Source organism: Xenopus laevis, chromosome 5S (assembly GCF_017654675.1).
Source record: "Xenopus laevis strain J_2021 chromosome 5S, Xenopus_laevis_v10.1, whole genome shotgun sequence".
NCBI lineage: Eukaryota > Metazoa > Chordata > Amphibia > Anura > Pipidae > Xenopus > Xenopus laevis.
In genome coordinates this window covers 113,328,438-113,345,566 of record NC_054380.1, presented here as the reverse complement: position 1 = coordinate 113,345,566, position 17,129 = coordinate 113,328,438, and the positions used below count along the sequence as shown (strand labels likewise).

General features: G+C 39.6%; 1 protein-coding gene across 4 annotated transcripts; it reads right to left on the bottom strand.

Annotated features, from left to right (window-relative positions):
• Positions 1 to 3,116: 3,116 nt before the first annotated feature.
• d2hgdh.S (D-2-hydroxyglutarate dehydrogenase S homeolog) lies at positions 3,117 to 17,122 on the bottom strand. Of its 4 annotated transcripts, none has more exons than XM_018265825.2 (10): positions 16,986 to 17,122; positions 13,599 to 13,885; positions 13,224 to 13,281; positions 9,377 to 9,516; positions 8,706 to 8,899; positions 8,445 to 8,613; positions 7,615 to 7,758; positions 5,355 to 5,497; positions 5,039 to 5,204; positions 3,117 to 3,537 (listed from the first exon to the last, which is right to left on the bottom strand). In XM_018265825.2, exons 2-10 carry the CDS (start codon positions 13,882 to 13,884, stop codon positions 3,278 to 3,280), a joined length of 1,560 nt encoding a protein of 519 aa, XP_018121314.1. In that variant the 5' UTR covers position 13,885; positions 16,986 to 17,122; the 3' UTR covers positions 3,117 to 3,277. The 4 variants fall into 4 exon arrangements, with proteins under 4 accessions (XP_018121314.1, XP_018121310.1, XP_018121313.1 ...); XM_018265821.2 differs by lacking the exon at positions 16,986 to 17,122 and adding an exon at positions 16,753 to 16,941; XM_018265824.2 differs by lacking the exon at positions 16,986 to 17,122 and adding an exon at positions 16,811 to 16,929.
• Between the last annotated feature and the right edge of the window lie 7 nt (positions 17,123 to 17,129).

Below are 17,129 nucleotides of genomic sequence, written 5' to 3'. Positions count from 1 at the left end.
ACTTTATTACACTGTGAGCAGTGTCAGACTGGGATACCAGGGGCCCACCAAAAACCCTTAGACTAGGGCCCACCCAAATACCTTTAGACCAGGGGTCCACTCTAAGTATTATTTTCTATCTTTCCTTACTCAACCTCTATTCTCTTTTCTTTACATACTGTAATCTATTATTCCATAAATTAAGCCACTTCGCTCTCATAGAAATAGGGAATGACCATGAAATAGGCCAAATGGTTAGAAGGAAGAGGCCCACGGACACCTGGGCCCACGGGGAGTTTTCCTGATATCCCTGTGGGCCAGTCCGACACTGACTGAGAGCCTAATGGGATGAAAGTTATTTATAAAGAATTTGCACACACCCACATTAGGCTCACAGTGTTCTCCAAAAAAATGTGGGTAATGTTGGAAAATGGTCCCTGCAGCAGAGACGGACTATCATAGATTTGTGGTGTCTGGTATGTGTTAAAAAAAATACACTGATGTTTTCTGGAAGCTCAGATAGTGTTTATGCACCTTTGTTACATAACACAACACATATATAAAAAAAGGAGGTATTTTTTTCATTGAACAGGGTCTTGTGGCACTGAAAATTTGCATTTGAGGTATGTGCTCATTCGTCCTAAGGGGCAGGTTTAATTGACCCTGCAAAATGTGGAACCATATTTGAGTATGTTTTTCAGCATGTACAAGGCATGAAAGGTGTAAGATTTTTTTCTATTCATACAATACATGCTCAATACAGAAGCTGTTTCTAGGAAGTGCCTTTGCAGGCAGAACCCTCGAATCCTTTGCGAAAGATTCGGCCGAATACCAAATCGAATCCTAATTTGCTTATGCAACTTAGGGTTGGAAAGGGGAAAACATTTTTTACTTCACTGTTTTCCGTCAGAAATTCAGGCGACTTCCCTCCCCGCCCCTAATTTACATATGCAAATTAGGATTGGATTCGGTTCGCTGGGAAGAAGGATTCGGCTGAATCCGAATCCTGCTGAAAAAGGCTGAATCCCGAACTGAATCCTGGATTCGGTGCATCCCTGGTATTTTAACAGAAAACTGTAAGAGTGTGTTTTACCAGTACTGTACCACAAGATGTCACTAAATCTGTGCTATCAATACAATACTTCCAAATATTAAATAGTATTAAAAAGAAAGGACATGGTGTTTTATATTGCTTGCTTATAACAGCAAGAATTTTAAAAGAGAAAGTAGTGCAGACTCAGTGTTGCTTAAAAACAGGGAATAAACACTGGCTTCCATTATCAACCCTCCATCGCATAGGCCAGAAAAATTCCAGCCCTCGGTACCACTGTTTCTGCTAATGTTTTGATGATTTTTGTCAACCCTGAAGCTTAGCTTCACAACATCAGCCCACACTGAGCATGTACAGTGCCACAGGCACTCAAAGAATTATTTTACATGACAGAGAGCTGCTAGAGACAAATTTAAAGGCGTGTGTCATTATTCTTATAGAGCATATCTACCCGTTTTCTATTTTTAGGTTTCACTTCTCCTTTATTATCAATAGGAGATCATTAGCAAGTGGTGTTGCTGCAGTTTTCCAACTACTCCTGACCCACTAAACCTTCCCACAAACTTCAAAATCATTTGTGCATTATACTTATCTCCTTCCCAGAAGAGAGAGAAAATGATACTTCGGTAAGGGTGCAATGGAATTTTTTGAATGTCTGAAGGAAAGGTGATATTTTGTGGAATTATAGGGTAATACGTTTTTATATTAAACATACAGAAGTGGTGTAATTACAATATCTTTACTGCCTAACAAAAGCTGGCCATGCACGGTCTGATATAAGCTAGAGGGCCTGAGTTGGTCAGTGTGTGGGGTTCTTGGGAGAGTCTGCCCAATTTTTATTTTCCTGAAAAGCTGCTAGATATATTTTCAGCATGTTTTAAAGTGGACCCGTCACCCAGACATAAAAATCTGTATAATAAAAGACCTTTTTAAATTAAACATGAAAGCCAATTTCTTTTTTTTATTAAAGCATTCATAGCTGTTGTAAACTCATTTAAAAATCTCAGCTCTCAATCAAATATTGCCTACCCCGCCTCTATGCCTTAGGCATAGAGGCGGGGCAAACAATTACTTTCACTTTCCATTCAGCACTTCCTAGATGTCACTGCTCTCCCCACATTCCCCCAGCTCTCTTAACGATTTAATTGTGTAACCAGTGCATGGGGATGGACATTGGGTCCCCCATTCTGGTGCACAAACAAGATTCTGAGATGATACAAGGCTTGCCTTAATAACAGTGTCCACAAAATGGCTCATTCCTGGTTAATATAATTATGAATTCCCAGACTGATGGAAACAATATTCAAATAATTTATACAGTGTAATTAAAGTTCATTTTGCTTGACTAACATGATAAAATAGGATTTGGAATAATTTTGTTTGGGTGACGGGTCCCCTTTAAAATCCCACTAGGAGAAGCTGCACTCTGTGGTCTCTTAAAGGTCATGGGAAAACATGACAGTATAGTTCTACTCCAGCAGACTTCTGCACTGAAATCCAATTCTCAAATAGCAAATATTTTTTTATATTCAATTTTGAAATCTGACATGGGGCTAGACATATTGTCAGTTTCCCAGCTGCCCCAGTAATGTGACTTGTGCCAGCACTTTAGGATGGAACTACTTTCTGACAGGCTGTTATTTCTCCTACTTAATGTAACAATCAGTCTCAGTGGGACTTGGCTTTTACTATGGAGTGTTGTTTTTAGATCTTCCATGGAGCTGTTATCTTGTGTTAGGGAGCTGTTATCTGGTTACCTTCCCATCGTTCTTTTGTTAGGCTGCTGGGGGAAGGGGTGATATCACCCCAACTTGCAGTACAGCAGTAAAGAGTGACTAAAGTTTATCAGAGCACAAGTCACATGACCAGGGGCAGCTGGGAAACTGACAATATGTCTAGCCCCATGTCAGATTTTAAAATTGAATATAAAAAAAAATCTGTTTGCTCTTTTGAAAAATGGATTTCAGTGCAGAATTTTGCTGGCGTAGCACTACTAACTGATGCGTTTTGAAACAAACATGTTTTCTCATGACAGTATCCCTTTAACTTCCATGCAACAATATTAAACAAAATGAAAAAAAATGTGTTTTAAATGAATACTTACTTTATTAAAAATATTTAATTCCTGCTAATGAGCTAATTTCCATGTGTTCAGTATTGTGAAACTTGTGTCCATCAAGTAGACAGTATCAATTAGTTCCACAGTAAATTATATAATTTAATACTGTATAAGATGGGCAGTCTGTATTAGTCAGCTGATGGTATGGTTTTGTAAGGATTCATGATGCCCTTTGGATCCAGCATCTTTTTGAGTTTTTGCATTAGTTGCACCGCCTCTCTGGATTTGCTGTAATAGATGTGATCTCTCTTTTTGAATCCCAAGCCATGTTCTGCACTGATGCTACCATTGTGTTGAGCTGTCCATTCATAAACAAAGGGCTCCAAAGCAGCCAGTAAGGACTCGCTTTTTGTCTCTGATGTGATATTTAAGTGCAAGTTCCCATCACCTAAAAAGAGATGTACAGAGCAATAGTGGGAGATACAGGCAAAATATTAATGTAACTTTTTTTTACTTTTAATTAACTACAATACATTTGATGGAAGCATCCCCAGGAATAAGGGGCCTCTTATATTAATGGACTTCATATAAAACCAACTACGAATCATAATGCTGAGCACGTAACTTTTCACTAGTTTTTTAGCCGTCCTCCTGAGGCAACTATATAAATAATCTCTACCTCATGAAGGAGGCAACACCCTGCAAGAAATAAAAAATCCTACCGTAGTGCACTAGAGGTAACCCTTCCCTTCAACACAATATATCAGTGATCTAGAAGTTTCAGGGCCTGGCTTCTATGTCTTCTGGAATTAACCATCCTAAGTTTTTGTTTCCGTTTTGCTCGAGTGAGATCTTTTTCTACATCCTCTTGGGATGGCAATCAGTCCTGGCAAAGTATTATAATAAAGTCTGGCACAGTTTCTGCTTATTAACCTTTTGTTTCATATTGTCCTTATTCCATGTATGGTGTCTCCCTACAGCATTTATTGATAATTTTGTTCCTGTTGGACCGATATGGGACTCCCCACAAATCCTCTGTCATCTCTCCTTTTGTTGTAAATATGTTTCTTGGTCATGTGTTACCAAGTAGCACTAGTAATAATGCATCTTGGTGGGCAGAGTGACCTCTATAGTGGTTTTGGGGGAAGGAAAGGTATGTATTTCAGTTCCCTGCACTACAACAATATTACCAATAAGTTATTACAGATACCCATTGAGTCGAAAATTAAAGCAGAGCTTCTGAAAATGATGCAAATAAACAGATATGAGTATGTTAGTTTTGCCTAATTTATATTTTTTAGACATGAACTAGGCTAGAGTTCATATCCATCCAGGGGCCCCTCGAAGGTTCAGTGTAGCCCAAACCATAGTCTTGCGATGGGACCCCGTAAATGTTGCATAGATGCAGAGTACATGCTTGAGTAGTTACAAAATATGCAGACATACCTTCTAACAAGATTTAAATCAATAAGTATAAACCTGTTTGGCCAAATAATGGGCTTGGGAAATAAGGAAAAAATCAGTAGTTTAAAATAGGGATGCACCATCAAGGATTCGGTTCGGGATTCTGCCTTTTTCAGCGGGATTTGGATTCGGCTGGATCCTTCTGCCCAGAAGAACCAAATCCTAATTTGCATATGGAAATTAGCGATGGGGAGGGAAATCGCGTGACTTTTTGTCACAAAACAAGGAAGTAAAAAATGTTTTCCCCTTCCCATCCCTAATTTGCATATGCAAATTAGGATTCGGTTCGGTATTCTGCAGAATCTTTCACGAAGGATTCGGGGGTTTGGCTGAATCCAAAATAGTGGATTCGGTGCATCCCTACTTTAAAACAAAACAGCCTATTTCAGGTTTTTCAAATAATATTTGGAAAGATCAGAGAGAGATCTCTGCTGGTCTAAATGTGTATTTATTAGCCCACTAGATATGAAATATGTTTCTCTTACCTAAATGTCCGTAGCCTACCACTCGTCGAGCAGTTGTGCCTAATCGAGCCCTTGTTTCTTCCACCAAATCATACAGCTTCTCCACAGGTATGGACAGGTCATATTTGTACACGTAGCCATCGTGAGCAAGAGCCTCTGTTATACATTCTCGGAGGGCCCATAGAGACTAAGGAGAACAGTGTGTAGTTATATATTATATTTTTTGTAGGGTGGATGAACCTGATAGCTTTTAAAGTAGTAAAGGTGGCAAGTGGCAAATCCAGCCTGGTATCCCCTAGCATGACCTATAAGTGCATATTGTCATAGATATGCCTACCTTTATTTTTCCTCGGTCCGTAGCTACTGTGCCTGAGGTCACCAGACCAGATTCCAGAGCTTTTTCCAAAAATGCATTGAGCTTCTCCTCGTCATGATGCTCGCAGGAACCAGCTGTTTCTATTAATATGTAGAATGCACTGTCTGAAATTTTTAAATTGTTTTAATGATTGAACCAGAAACATCATAATGTGAAAATATTATTCTTTTTACATTTAAATTTTATTTGTCCAACCAAAAACTGCATCTTAGCTACAAATGCCCTATTGTATATGACCCCTGTATATCTTATTGGGTAAGTGTTAAAACCATTGTATGCTACACAGCTTATCCAATATGTGCTATGTAAACACGCACCTTGTTTCAGTTTGAATAGTTGAATAGTTATCCTCAAAGAGGATATCATTTGTATAAACTATATTAGTGCTTCTGAGGCAAACAAACACTACTGTATGTACCAAAGACGGTTCATAGTACACAGAAAACAATAACAATTTTATGGTCAGTGCCCTTTAATGATAAAATTGACATGTGCCCAACTTTTACCCGGGCAGATGTCGGGGAGATTAGTCGTTCGGCGACAAATCGCCTCTTCTTTTGGGCGACTAATCTCCCCGAACTGCCTCCCCGCCAGCTAAAATGTAAATCGCCGGCTGGATGGCACTCAGCGCAATTAGTTTTACGAAGTTTCCTCCCGAAGCAACTTCGGAAAACGAATCCCGCCGAGTGCCACCCCGTCGGCGATTTACATTTTAGCCGGTGGGAAGACAGTTCAGTGAGATAAGTCACCTCGAAGAAGAGGAGATTTGTTGCCGGGTGACTAATCTCCCTGAATCTGCCTGTGTGCCCTGACCCTAAAGTGGCTTTATTGCCAACAGTCACAGCTCTTACAATAAATATATTTCAGCCCCTTCCATTGAATGAGCAAACTAAAGTTTTGTCTGGCCTGCTATGACCCATGGGATTTAGATTTGTCACCCCTGCAAGATGTCAGAGTCAGATACAGTTGTGTTCAGAATAATAGCAGTGTGTTTAAAAAAGTGAATAATGCCACTGAACTAATATTTAGTTGTTACATGGAGTCTACCAACTTCTGGCACCTGTTACATTCCACAATTCTTCTGCATTTCTTGATTGGGGTCGTTGTCTTGTTGAAACACTCATTTCAAGGACAATTCCTCTTCATGAGGCAACATGAACTCTACAAGTATTTTGATGTATTGAAACTGATCCATGATCCCTGGTATGAGAAACATCCCCATATAATGATGCTTGCGCCACCAGGTTTCACTGTCTTCACTCTGTACTGTGAATTCAGTGTTTGGGGGTCTTATGACAAACTGTGTGGGGCCCCTAGACCCAAAACAATCTTGCTTTCATTAGTCCCCAAAATGTTGCACCATTTCACTTTCGGCCAGCCATTGTGTACATTGGCAAATTGTAATCTCTTCAGAACGTCTTTTTTTCAACAATGGGACTTTGTGGAGGCTTCTTGCTGATAGCTTGGCTTCACAGAGGCGTCTTCTAATTGTAACAGTATCACAGGTAACTTTAGTCCTCCTTTGATCTTCCTGGAGTTGATCATTGGCTGAGTCTTTGCCATTTTAGCCTTTCTTCTATCCATTCAATGGTAGTTTTCCGTTTTCTTCTACATCTTTCAGGATTTGGTTGCCATTTTAAAGCATTTGAGATAATTTCAGCTGAGCAGCCTTTCATTTTCTGCACTTCTTTATATGTTTTCCCCTCTCCAACCAACCTTTTTATCAAAATACGCTGTAATTTTAAAAAATGTCTCGAACAACCCATTTTACAGAGAAATGCACTATAACCAGTATGCACAACATTTGCTGCCTTCCTTCCTTCCTTAAATAAGCGCTGTAATTGACAGAATGAATGACTTCACTAATTAAACAGGCCTCAATTAATGATTCAATGAAAGAATCAGCAGCATGTCATGACTGTTGAGTCTGTTTTTTTATATTACTACACCTACCAATGATTTATTTGCCATGTAGAAATATAATTTCTACCAAAAACAGTGATTGATCAGGTTAGTGATGTCTGACTGCTGTTACTCTGAACACAACTGTATCTTTATAATATAAAAGCTAACACCAATATGCTTAGAAGATGTTGTAAGCAGTTTCTCATATGAACAAGCTACTAGGGGCCTCATGTAGTGCAAATCCACCAAAAACATGCACTTCGATCTGTTAGAAAATCTCGCTACCTACACATACTCAGGGTTTCATTGCGGTTACCTTGCAAAGGGTTAGTCAGTTTCAGGTGTGTCTGGACCACTCTCATAGACTCTAGGTCCTGGAACTCATACGCAGATAGAATCTCCCCAAGGTGATCCCTGCAGAGAGTGAAGACTTGCAGGACTTTAGAGAAACTTTCACAACCTAAGAAACACCAGAGAGTATTAAAGAGCACATTACCTTTATAGTGTACGTTCACCTTCCATTTACTCTACTCACTAAATAAATCTCATGGTCCAATGATCTTAACAGCATTAAGTATTAACACTGTAATATTATTTACTTGTTTATTTCGTGTGACTGAGTCAGTACAGTCAAGGCTATTAGTTAGATTACAGTATTTGAAAAGCTGTGCTATGATAGGTGGCAACATAGAGAAGAGGTGCCACCAAAAGCTATCAAATGGATAACTTCTGTGCAATGATGGTGGAATTATATGTTTTGGAAAGTATAAGGGTTTTTGACGATTTTGTACCATAATTAAATGTTGTATAACTATATTAGGGATGCACCGAATATACTTTTTTGGATTCGGCCCAAACCCCCGAATCCTTCGCGAAAGATTCGGCCGAATACTGAACCGCATCCTAATTTGCACATGCATTTATTACTTCCTTGTTTTGTGACAAAAAGTCACTCGCTTTCCCTCCCGGCCCCTAATTTACATATGCAAATTAGGATTCGGATTTGGTTTGGCCGGGCAGAAGGATTCAGCCGAATCCGAATCCTGCTGAAGAAGGCAAAATCCTGGATGGATCTGAACCGAATCCTGGATTCGGTGCATCCCTAAACTATATGGAAAAAGAATGAGAGATCCAAATATAGATTACCCAGCAATGCTACATTGGCAGATCTGGGCTTTCGAGGACAGAGGATGGATACAGCGGTTATTACTCCCAGGGTCCCTTCAGAGCCAATGAAAAGCTGCTTCAGATCATAGCCGGTGTTGTCTTTACGAAGTGAGTTGAGGCAGTTTAGGACGGAGCCATCTGGGAGCACCTGATAAAGAAAAGTTAAAGAAAAGAGAGAATGCCTATGTATAGGGAAACGGCAATGTTCTGAGAACCATTGCACTTCCAAAGACTTCTTACCGCTTCTAGCCCCAGGACTGTCCCTCTTAGTGAACCGTATCTAAGGAGTCTTAGGCCACCAGCATTTGTAGCTAAATTGCCTCCAATGTGACAACTTCCCTTTGCCCCAAGGTCAAGTGGCATTATATATCCTTGTCCTTCAAGGTACTGGTTTAGTGACTCCAGAATACATCCAGACTGGCAGACCAAGGCACCTGAAACACACAAGCTAAGGCTATGTATACATAATGCACAATTCTGCAAACACACAAGCTAAGGCTATGTATACATAATGCACAATTCTGCAGAGGATAAAGTATCTGAAATAATATTGAGTGCTGAATCTAACATTACGCCAGAGCTTTTGGTTTATTTTAGTTACAGTCCGTTTACATGCATCCAAACCACCTGTTGCTTTCATTCCTTCCATCTTGCTTTCCATAATAAATTAGCCATGCCAACTCGCATGACATTCTATTTTAATGTGTCAACAGATATATATGAATTAGTAAAAAATACACATACACACACATATAATGTGCATCCAAAACATATTATTTTTATACTTTTTAGAACGTTAATTAGAAGTAAGCAATATATGGTAAACTTAAATTGAAAACAGGCTAAAGGACCTAGAATCCAGAAAGCTTTGGGATTAATATAAAACAACAATTTTTTAGTCTCAAACGCACCAGACACCTGATCAAAACTGATGACTTTGTCCATAAGAGCAGTGGAGAGGATGATCTCATCAAACACCGGGACACTGCCTCCAACTAATCCAGTATTCCCTCCCTGAGGTGTTACTGCCAGATGCCTGTCATTACAATACCTGGAGCAAAGGAGGCACATTGCCTTGGTTTTAAATAGATATAACATTCTTTCCAACAATAAAAAACATATACAAACAGTATTTAAAGGAAAGGTTAAAACTAAGTAAGCTTTATCAGAAAGGTCTATATAAATACACCATTAAACCCTAAAAGTAATGCTCTTCTGTCAAGAGTAACACAGCATTTTTTCCTTCTATTGATGAACGAGCGCTATAAGCTCAGGGTAGCCTTGAGGAAGTCTTGTCAGACAAAATGCGACAGCTGTGATGTCATCCGGGGGAGCCCAGTATTGCACGAACACAAAGCCGGCTATTACAGTCTATTTTGGCGGAGGCGGTGAAATAATCATGTATCAACGCTAGCAATACTCTTAAACATTTGTGAGTATTCAATCTGAACACACAGAAGGTGTCATCTATTTTTAAAGGATCGGTTAAAGGGCAAGCTAACCCAGTAGGTGAAGGGAAATAGACACTTTGCCCAATAAGTTCAACCTCACAGAATGGTGGAATGTTAAATAAGGAATACTATACTATATACTATATTATTTTTTTCTTCCTGTCTACCACAAGCTTATAGTGCTGGTTCATCTATACAAAAAATATCCACTGTTTATCTGGAGGGAAACGAATTATTAGAAACAGGGGAGGGAGTGAACTACAGAGTCTTTGGATTTTCTTATATATTTATTTTCCTTCTATTGTGTACACATGGGCTTCTGTATCAGACTTCCTGTTTTCAGATTAAACCTCCAGGGCTTGGGCTTGAGCATTCTCAGTTTGCTTCTCTCTCTCCCACCCTCCTCCCCTCCCTGCTGTAATCTGAGTCCAGATCTATGAGCGAACAGGGAAAGACTCATGCAGGCAGTGATGTCACACCAAGCTAATATGACAGATGCTAAACAACCAGAGGGTTTCTAGAGCTGTTTACTCAGGTATTGTAAAGCATTGTACAGAATAAATGTAACATTCTAGCTTGCACTATTGTGGTTAATATATTGGCAATAAACTGGCTCAGTAGTTTTCCTTCTCCTTTACAATAGGTGCCCATGAGGCTATGAAATTGTGGAAGTCTCTCATTATGTCAGTTTTAGGGACAGTTTTATCAAAAAATCATTCCTTTTTTTTTGGAAGAGTCTTTATCAAATGTTGAGTTCCAATTTTCATCCATTGATAACTATACTTCTAAAAAAAAAACATAGGAATGAATAGAACATGGATGAGTTTTTATTTATTAAAATCTGAACTCAAATTTTGATAAATCTGCCAAAGTGAGGCAAAACCTTAGGCTAATGTTGAAACTCAGCGGGTTGCGTCAGACCCATGAGATATCAACAAAAGCAAAGTCCAGTGCAGGGGATCTAAAGAAAAACCAATGCAGTGGAAGTGAATTTCACATACAAACGTGGGCTACAATTGCAGAGTGATGCCATGGGCCCCATAATGCCTAATACTTTTAATGAGCAGGTATTTCAAATTATTTGCCTTTTTTTTAATGACAGCTTTTGCCTAGTGTGTGCCATTGCTTTGGTAAAGAAAAAAACATCAAGGAAGATAAAAGCATTCGAATTGCTGTTGCCTAGTGAACAAGTAAACACCTACGCAATCCAAAGTGGATAGGATCACCGCCACTCAGAGGGCCACTTATCAATTGCCATGGAAACAGGCAGAATAAAGTAAAAAAGTAGTGGAGTTCCAGGGCATTACACACACATCAGGCCTGATCACAAACACACTACAATATACACAGGACTACTGCTTCCAATAATACATTTTGTAGTAGGGATGCACCTAATCCAGGATTCGGTTCGGCCAGGATTCGGCCGTTTTCAATAGGATTCGGCCGAATCCTTCAGCCCAGCCGAACCAATTTTGAATCCTAATTTGCATATGCAAATTAGGGGCAGGGAGGGAAATGCGTGACTTTTTTTTTTTTTTTTAACTCTTTATTTAACATAAAGTTTACATTCACGACTTTACAAAATCTGCACAATGTCATCACAAACCTCAGATCAGCACATATTACGAATTGTACAAAAAAATGAAAGAAGGGGAAGAGCATGGCATCCACAATAGAAAAGAGAAGTCATACGCTTCCCAGGTTTACCTATACCCAATGAAGGGAAAGCCCTTCCGATTTATTGCTTACAATAATGCGTGACTTTTGACACAAAACAAGTAAGTAAAAAATGGTTTCCCCTTACCACCCCTAATTAGTATATTTAAATTCGGATTCAGAGGTTCGGCTGAATCCAAAATAGTGGATTCTGTGCATCCCTATTTTGTACATAGAAAGGATTTGGGCAAAACGTCCCATGCGTCATTGCCCTAAAGGTCACTTATGTTTATTCGAAAAAATTACTTTCCATTTCTGTATTACTGGCACTTTTGTTACTGATTTCTTAGACTGTCTGGGGTTACACTGGAGACGACTAAATATCCTGCTGTGTTGTTTACCTGGGATGGGCATGGGAAGCCTGCCATGTTATTGGCTTCACTGGACAGAGTACATTTAGGAATGTACTCCTAATTTGCAGAACAGATAATGATTGTATTACACAGGATGCAGGAAACATAAGGGTGTTATAGAAATAACTAGTAGGCTTTAAAGTACATGTAACGCAGAGGGGTTATCCCTCTGAAAAATTCTAACATTTTTTTTCTCTGGCTGGTGTAACCTGGTATATGTTCCAACAGAGTGCCTTGGCAACATTCTTTCAACACACTTAGAAATACCTTGAGCTGATTCAAGATGGGCAGATGTGTAGTACTGTAACTACTTTGTGACAAAGGCATTTCTGGGACCTGGAAGAAATGATAGCTAGGTGCTCTGGAGGAATGTTCCTGGGGCCAGTGTGTTTATAAAGAAGTGTTGCAACACCTGACAGGGCTGTTATCTACCATATAGGCACCCATGGACATGCGGCTAGGGAAGTAGATTAAGGAGCGCAGCTCAGGCCCAGGGGTGCCTATAATAGGGAGTGGACTAGGCCACTGGGTCTGGTGCCTAGGCCAGTAACAGGCCTAAATACAGCTCTGCTGTCTTGGAAAAAGAAAGTAGTGATATTGGTCACTGGGATGGGCTGCCATTTAAAGGAACACTTCAGTGTAAAAATAAAAACTGGGTAAATAGATAATCTGTGCAAAATAAAAAATGTTTCTAATATAGTTATTTAACTAAAAATGTAATGTATAAAGGCTGGAGTGACTGGATGTCTAACATAATAGCCAGAACACTATCTCCTGCTTTGCAGCTCTCTTGGTTTCCACTGATTGGTTACCAGGCAGTAACCAATCAGTGACGTGATGGGGGCCACATGGGTCATAACTGTTGCTTTTGAATCTGAGCTGAATGCTAAGGATCAATTTCAAACTTACTGAACAGTAATGTCTCATGTGCCCCCCCTCAAGTCACTAATTGGTTACTGCCTGGTAACCAATCAATGGAAACCAAGAGAGCTGAAAAGCAGGAAATATTGTTCTGGCTATTATGTTACACATCCAGTGACTCCAGCCTTTATACATTAAATTTTTGGCTAACTAACTATATTAGAAATATTTTTATTATGCACAGCCTATTTACCCAGTTTTTATTTTTACATTGAACAATTCCTTTAATATTGGCAGCCCCTTTTAAGGTCCTGCATCCTCAGGACATAAACAGAAAAGGAATTATGTTTGGCAAAATCAACATTCTATCTACTTACTTCAATATTTTGCAAACCTCTTCTGTATTTTGAGGCCTTAGGAGTAGTTTGCTGTTACCTACAAAAATAGAAGAAATAAAAAAAGTAAGTCTCACCAAAACATAAAAAACATATTCTTTGTTGTTGACAAGATATAGCCATAGGTCTTTTTCTCTTAAATATATAGTGGAAATTGGTCAAACCACAAGCAGTAAAAACAGAAGATAGAAGAACTAGATAATAGTATTGAATACAGTAATTGAATGCAGGCAGTTCATTCATTAACAACATGTTTCTGAAAAGTATAATGCAAATATTGTGGATTTAAGAAGGGATTACTATCAAGGTCACAGAACTAATAAAAGAAGCCAAGCACCAGTTTCAGAAGGTGCAAACCTCTCACAGTGCGTAGCCAATCTATATTATATGTTTTCAAGTCATCTTCATCAGTGACAGCCCTGCCTGGAAGCAAACGTTGAAAGAAGTCGAAATCTTGAGAAGTCACATCTGGAAATGGCAAACGGGACAAGCCACAATGATCTGCTGTGAGAGGGGGTTCCACGGGGCCCACAGCCATATGAGGACAGCTTGAAGACAAAAAAGCAGCTCCCCATGGTGACTTATTGGCACCCAGGATTCTTGACAATTTCCCTGCTGTCCTGTAAAGCCCGGGAAAGGCCATACTGTGAAAGAAACACACTATTAGGGAATGCGATGAACTAAATCCAAACCCTAACTTGCTTGTTAAAATTTGGGCAAAAACAGATGTCCTGGAAATCTGAAAGTCTGTTTGCGCCCCTTCCAATTCCGAACCCTTTGCGAAAGATTTGGCCGAATACCGAACCAAATCCTAATTTGCATATGCAAATTAGGGGTGGGAAAGGGAAAGCATTTACTTCCTTGTTTTTTGACAAAAAGTCACGCGCTTTCCCTCCCTGCCCCTAATTTGCATATGCTTAATCATAGGCTAAGTACTCATACTTCCCACAACATATTTAAAACATAGTAGAGCCAATCAATGGCAGGCATGCTAAAGTGTTACAAACGAGTTAGCAACAGACAACTCAATTGGTAATTCCTAGTATGACATCATTGAGTGTTAATTAATGGGCAGTTTTAAACGCCATCTTGGTCCTCTACGATGAAGCTAATTCAAAACAACAAAAACTTTATGTACAAAAAATTATATATCAAACACAAAGGGGCCGATTCACTAACTTCGAGTGAAGGATTCGAAGGTAAAAAACTTCGAATTTCGAAGGTTTTTTTTTGGGCTACTTCGACCATCGAATGGGCTACTTCGACCTTGAATCGAAGGATTCATAGTAAAAATCGTTCGACTATTCGACCATTCGGTAGTCGAAGTACTGTCTCTTTAAAAAAAACTTCGACCCCCTAGTTCGCCATCTAAAAGCTACCGAAGTCAATGTTAGCCTATGGGGAAGGTCCCCATAGGCTTTGCTAACTTTTTGTGATCGAAGGATATTCCTTCGATCTATCTGCGCTAAATCCTTCGACTTCGATATTCGAAGTCGAAGGATTTTAATTCCTAGTCGAATATCGAGGGTTAATTAACCCTCGATATTCGACCCTTAGTGAATCGGCCCCAAAGTGTAACACTAAAGACAAATAAAAGAATAGTAACTATGGAGTAAGACAGTTATAACAAATAATCATGGTGAACGGTCTTAGCCATGTTGACACCATAAAAGTAGAAGTTTTTTTATATGCTACTATCATTATTAATCGTTCATCATTTGTTTTGGGCACCCCTGCTCTGCTATAATTTATAAAAACAAGCTGCTGTGTAGCCATGGGGGCAGCCATTCAAGCAAATGATACACAGTAGATAACAAAAAGTTCTGAATAATAATATTTTTGTATACTACTGAGCGTATATTATCTGCTGTGTATCCTGTGCCTTTTTCAGCTTTAAATGGCTGTCCCCATGGTTACACAGCAGCTTTTTTATATAAAGTATAGTTGTATGTTCTGAAGCAAACACATTAGTTTTACCAGTGCAGTGCGACAGTACATTATATTTCCAATTTTCATTTTATTGGCATTACTGTTCCTTTAAGGGGCTGCATAGGGGACACCTATGTGCCTCCTCCTGCACATCCCCCATTAATACAGCACTGCTGAACCAGGCATGTGCAGGTTCTTGTGCTCCATTCTGAACTGCAGCTACGCCTGTAGATGCTGAACCATGGCAAAGGGTGCAAATGAGAATAACATATTGGCTTGCAGTTGTTTTTTGCACCCTGTCCCATGACTGGTAAATGATCCCCAAAGACTTAAGGGTTTTGATTCTGTTCAACAGGTTCACTCAGATATTGGCCAAAACCAAATCCATCAAGGTTACAGACAAATCCCAAACAAAAAGTCGATTCTATGCACCCTTACTTTTGCTAAATGGCAAGAAAAGCTTAGAAAACCATTGCAGCTATTTCTTTGAAAGCAACAGTTCAGTGTAAAAATAAAAACTGGTTAAATAGATAGGCTAAAATAAAAAAATGCTTTTAATATAGTTAGTTAGGCAGAAATGTAATGTATAAAGGCTGGAGTGACTGGATGTCTAACAGAACAGAACACTACTTCCTGTGGGGGGCACATGGGACATAACTGTTCAGTGAGCTTGCAATTGATCCTCAGCATTCAGCTCAGATTCAAAAGCAACATATATGGCCCATGTGCCCCCCCCCCTCAATTCACCGATTGGTTACTGCCTGGTCACCAGGGTAACCAGTCAGTGGAAAGCAAGAGAGCTGAAAAACAGGAAGTAGTGTTCTGGCTATTATGTTAGACATCCAGTCACTCCAGCCTTTATACATTACATTTTTGCCTAACTAACTATATTAGAAATATGTTTTATTTTGCACAGCCTATTTACCCAGTTTTTACTTTTATACTGAACTGTTCCTTTAAAGAGGTGGCTCAACTTTAGAAGAACCAGTTCTACACAGAATGGGAGCAACTTTTCAACTGGTCTTCATTGTTTATTTATTTTAATGATTTGCCTTCTTTGTCTGACTCTTTCCAGCTTTCAAATGGTGGGTCAAACGCTCTGCAAGACTTCAACTGTTATTACTTTAGAGCTCATCTTTCTATTGAGGCCTCTCCTATTCATATTCCAGTCTCTTGTTCAACTCAATGCATGGTTGCTAGGGGAATTTAGACCCTAGCGACTGATTGCTCAAACTGGAGTGCTGCTGAATAAAAAGCTAAATAACTCAAAAGCCAGAAAAATATTGAAAAACAATTGCAAATTCCCTCAGCATATGACTCTTTAGTTAATTTAAAGGTGAACAGCCCCTTTAGAAGGGGAATTACATGAATTTAAATGGATTTAGAATCAGTAGATTCCCATTCTATTTGTAAAAAAAGCAAGAGTTAACAGTCCTGTTATTAGTTGTCAGTCAACAGGGTTTTTGTGGATAGTGGGATGTAAAGTTCACTAAACACGTTAACAGAAGCCATGGGAGAAAATAAATAAGAGGTTTCTGCTCAGTAGTGACATAACTTTCCTACACAAGGGGGAGAGACTTACAGTTCGGCGCAGTAGGCAGGAGATTGCGCAACAGGGCCGCACAGTGACAAGGACTGACCTAATGATACATTGCTTGCTTCACAAATGCAAGAGTTTGAGGCCAGGGTGCTGCTCAATAGAGGGGGCGTTTCTTGAAAAGTCCCTCCCCCTAGCGGAATCATACGTTAAACACGATTGGTCAAACGCTCGGCCGGATGTTTTATTCTGTCCTTACTGTAGCAGGAAGCGCTTACCCTCAGAACGCAGAGGCTTCTGGGAGATTTCATTCGCTTGAGACGCGCTTTACCTTTTCCACCGCTGGGAGTCGCTGTGCCCAGAGCGCTGGCTACACCGAAGTCACCTGTAGATGTCGCTGTTTGCCGAAACTGTATCGGGCC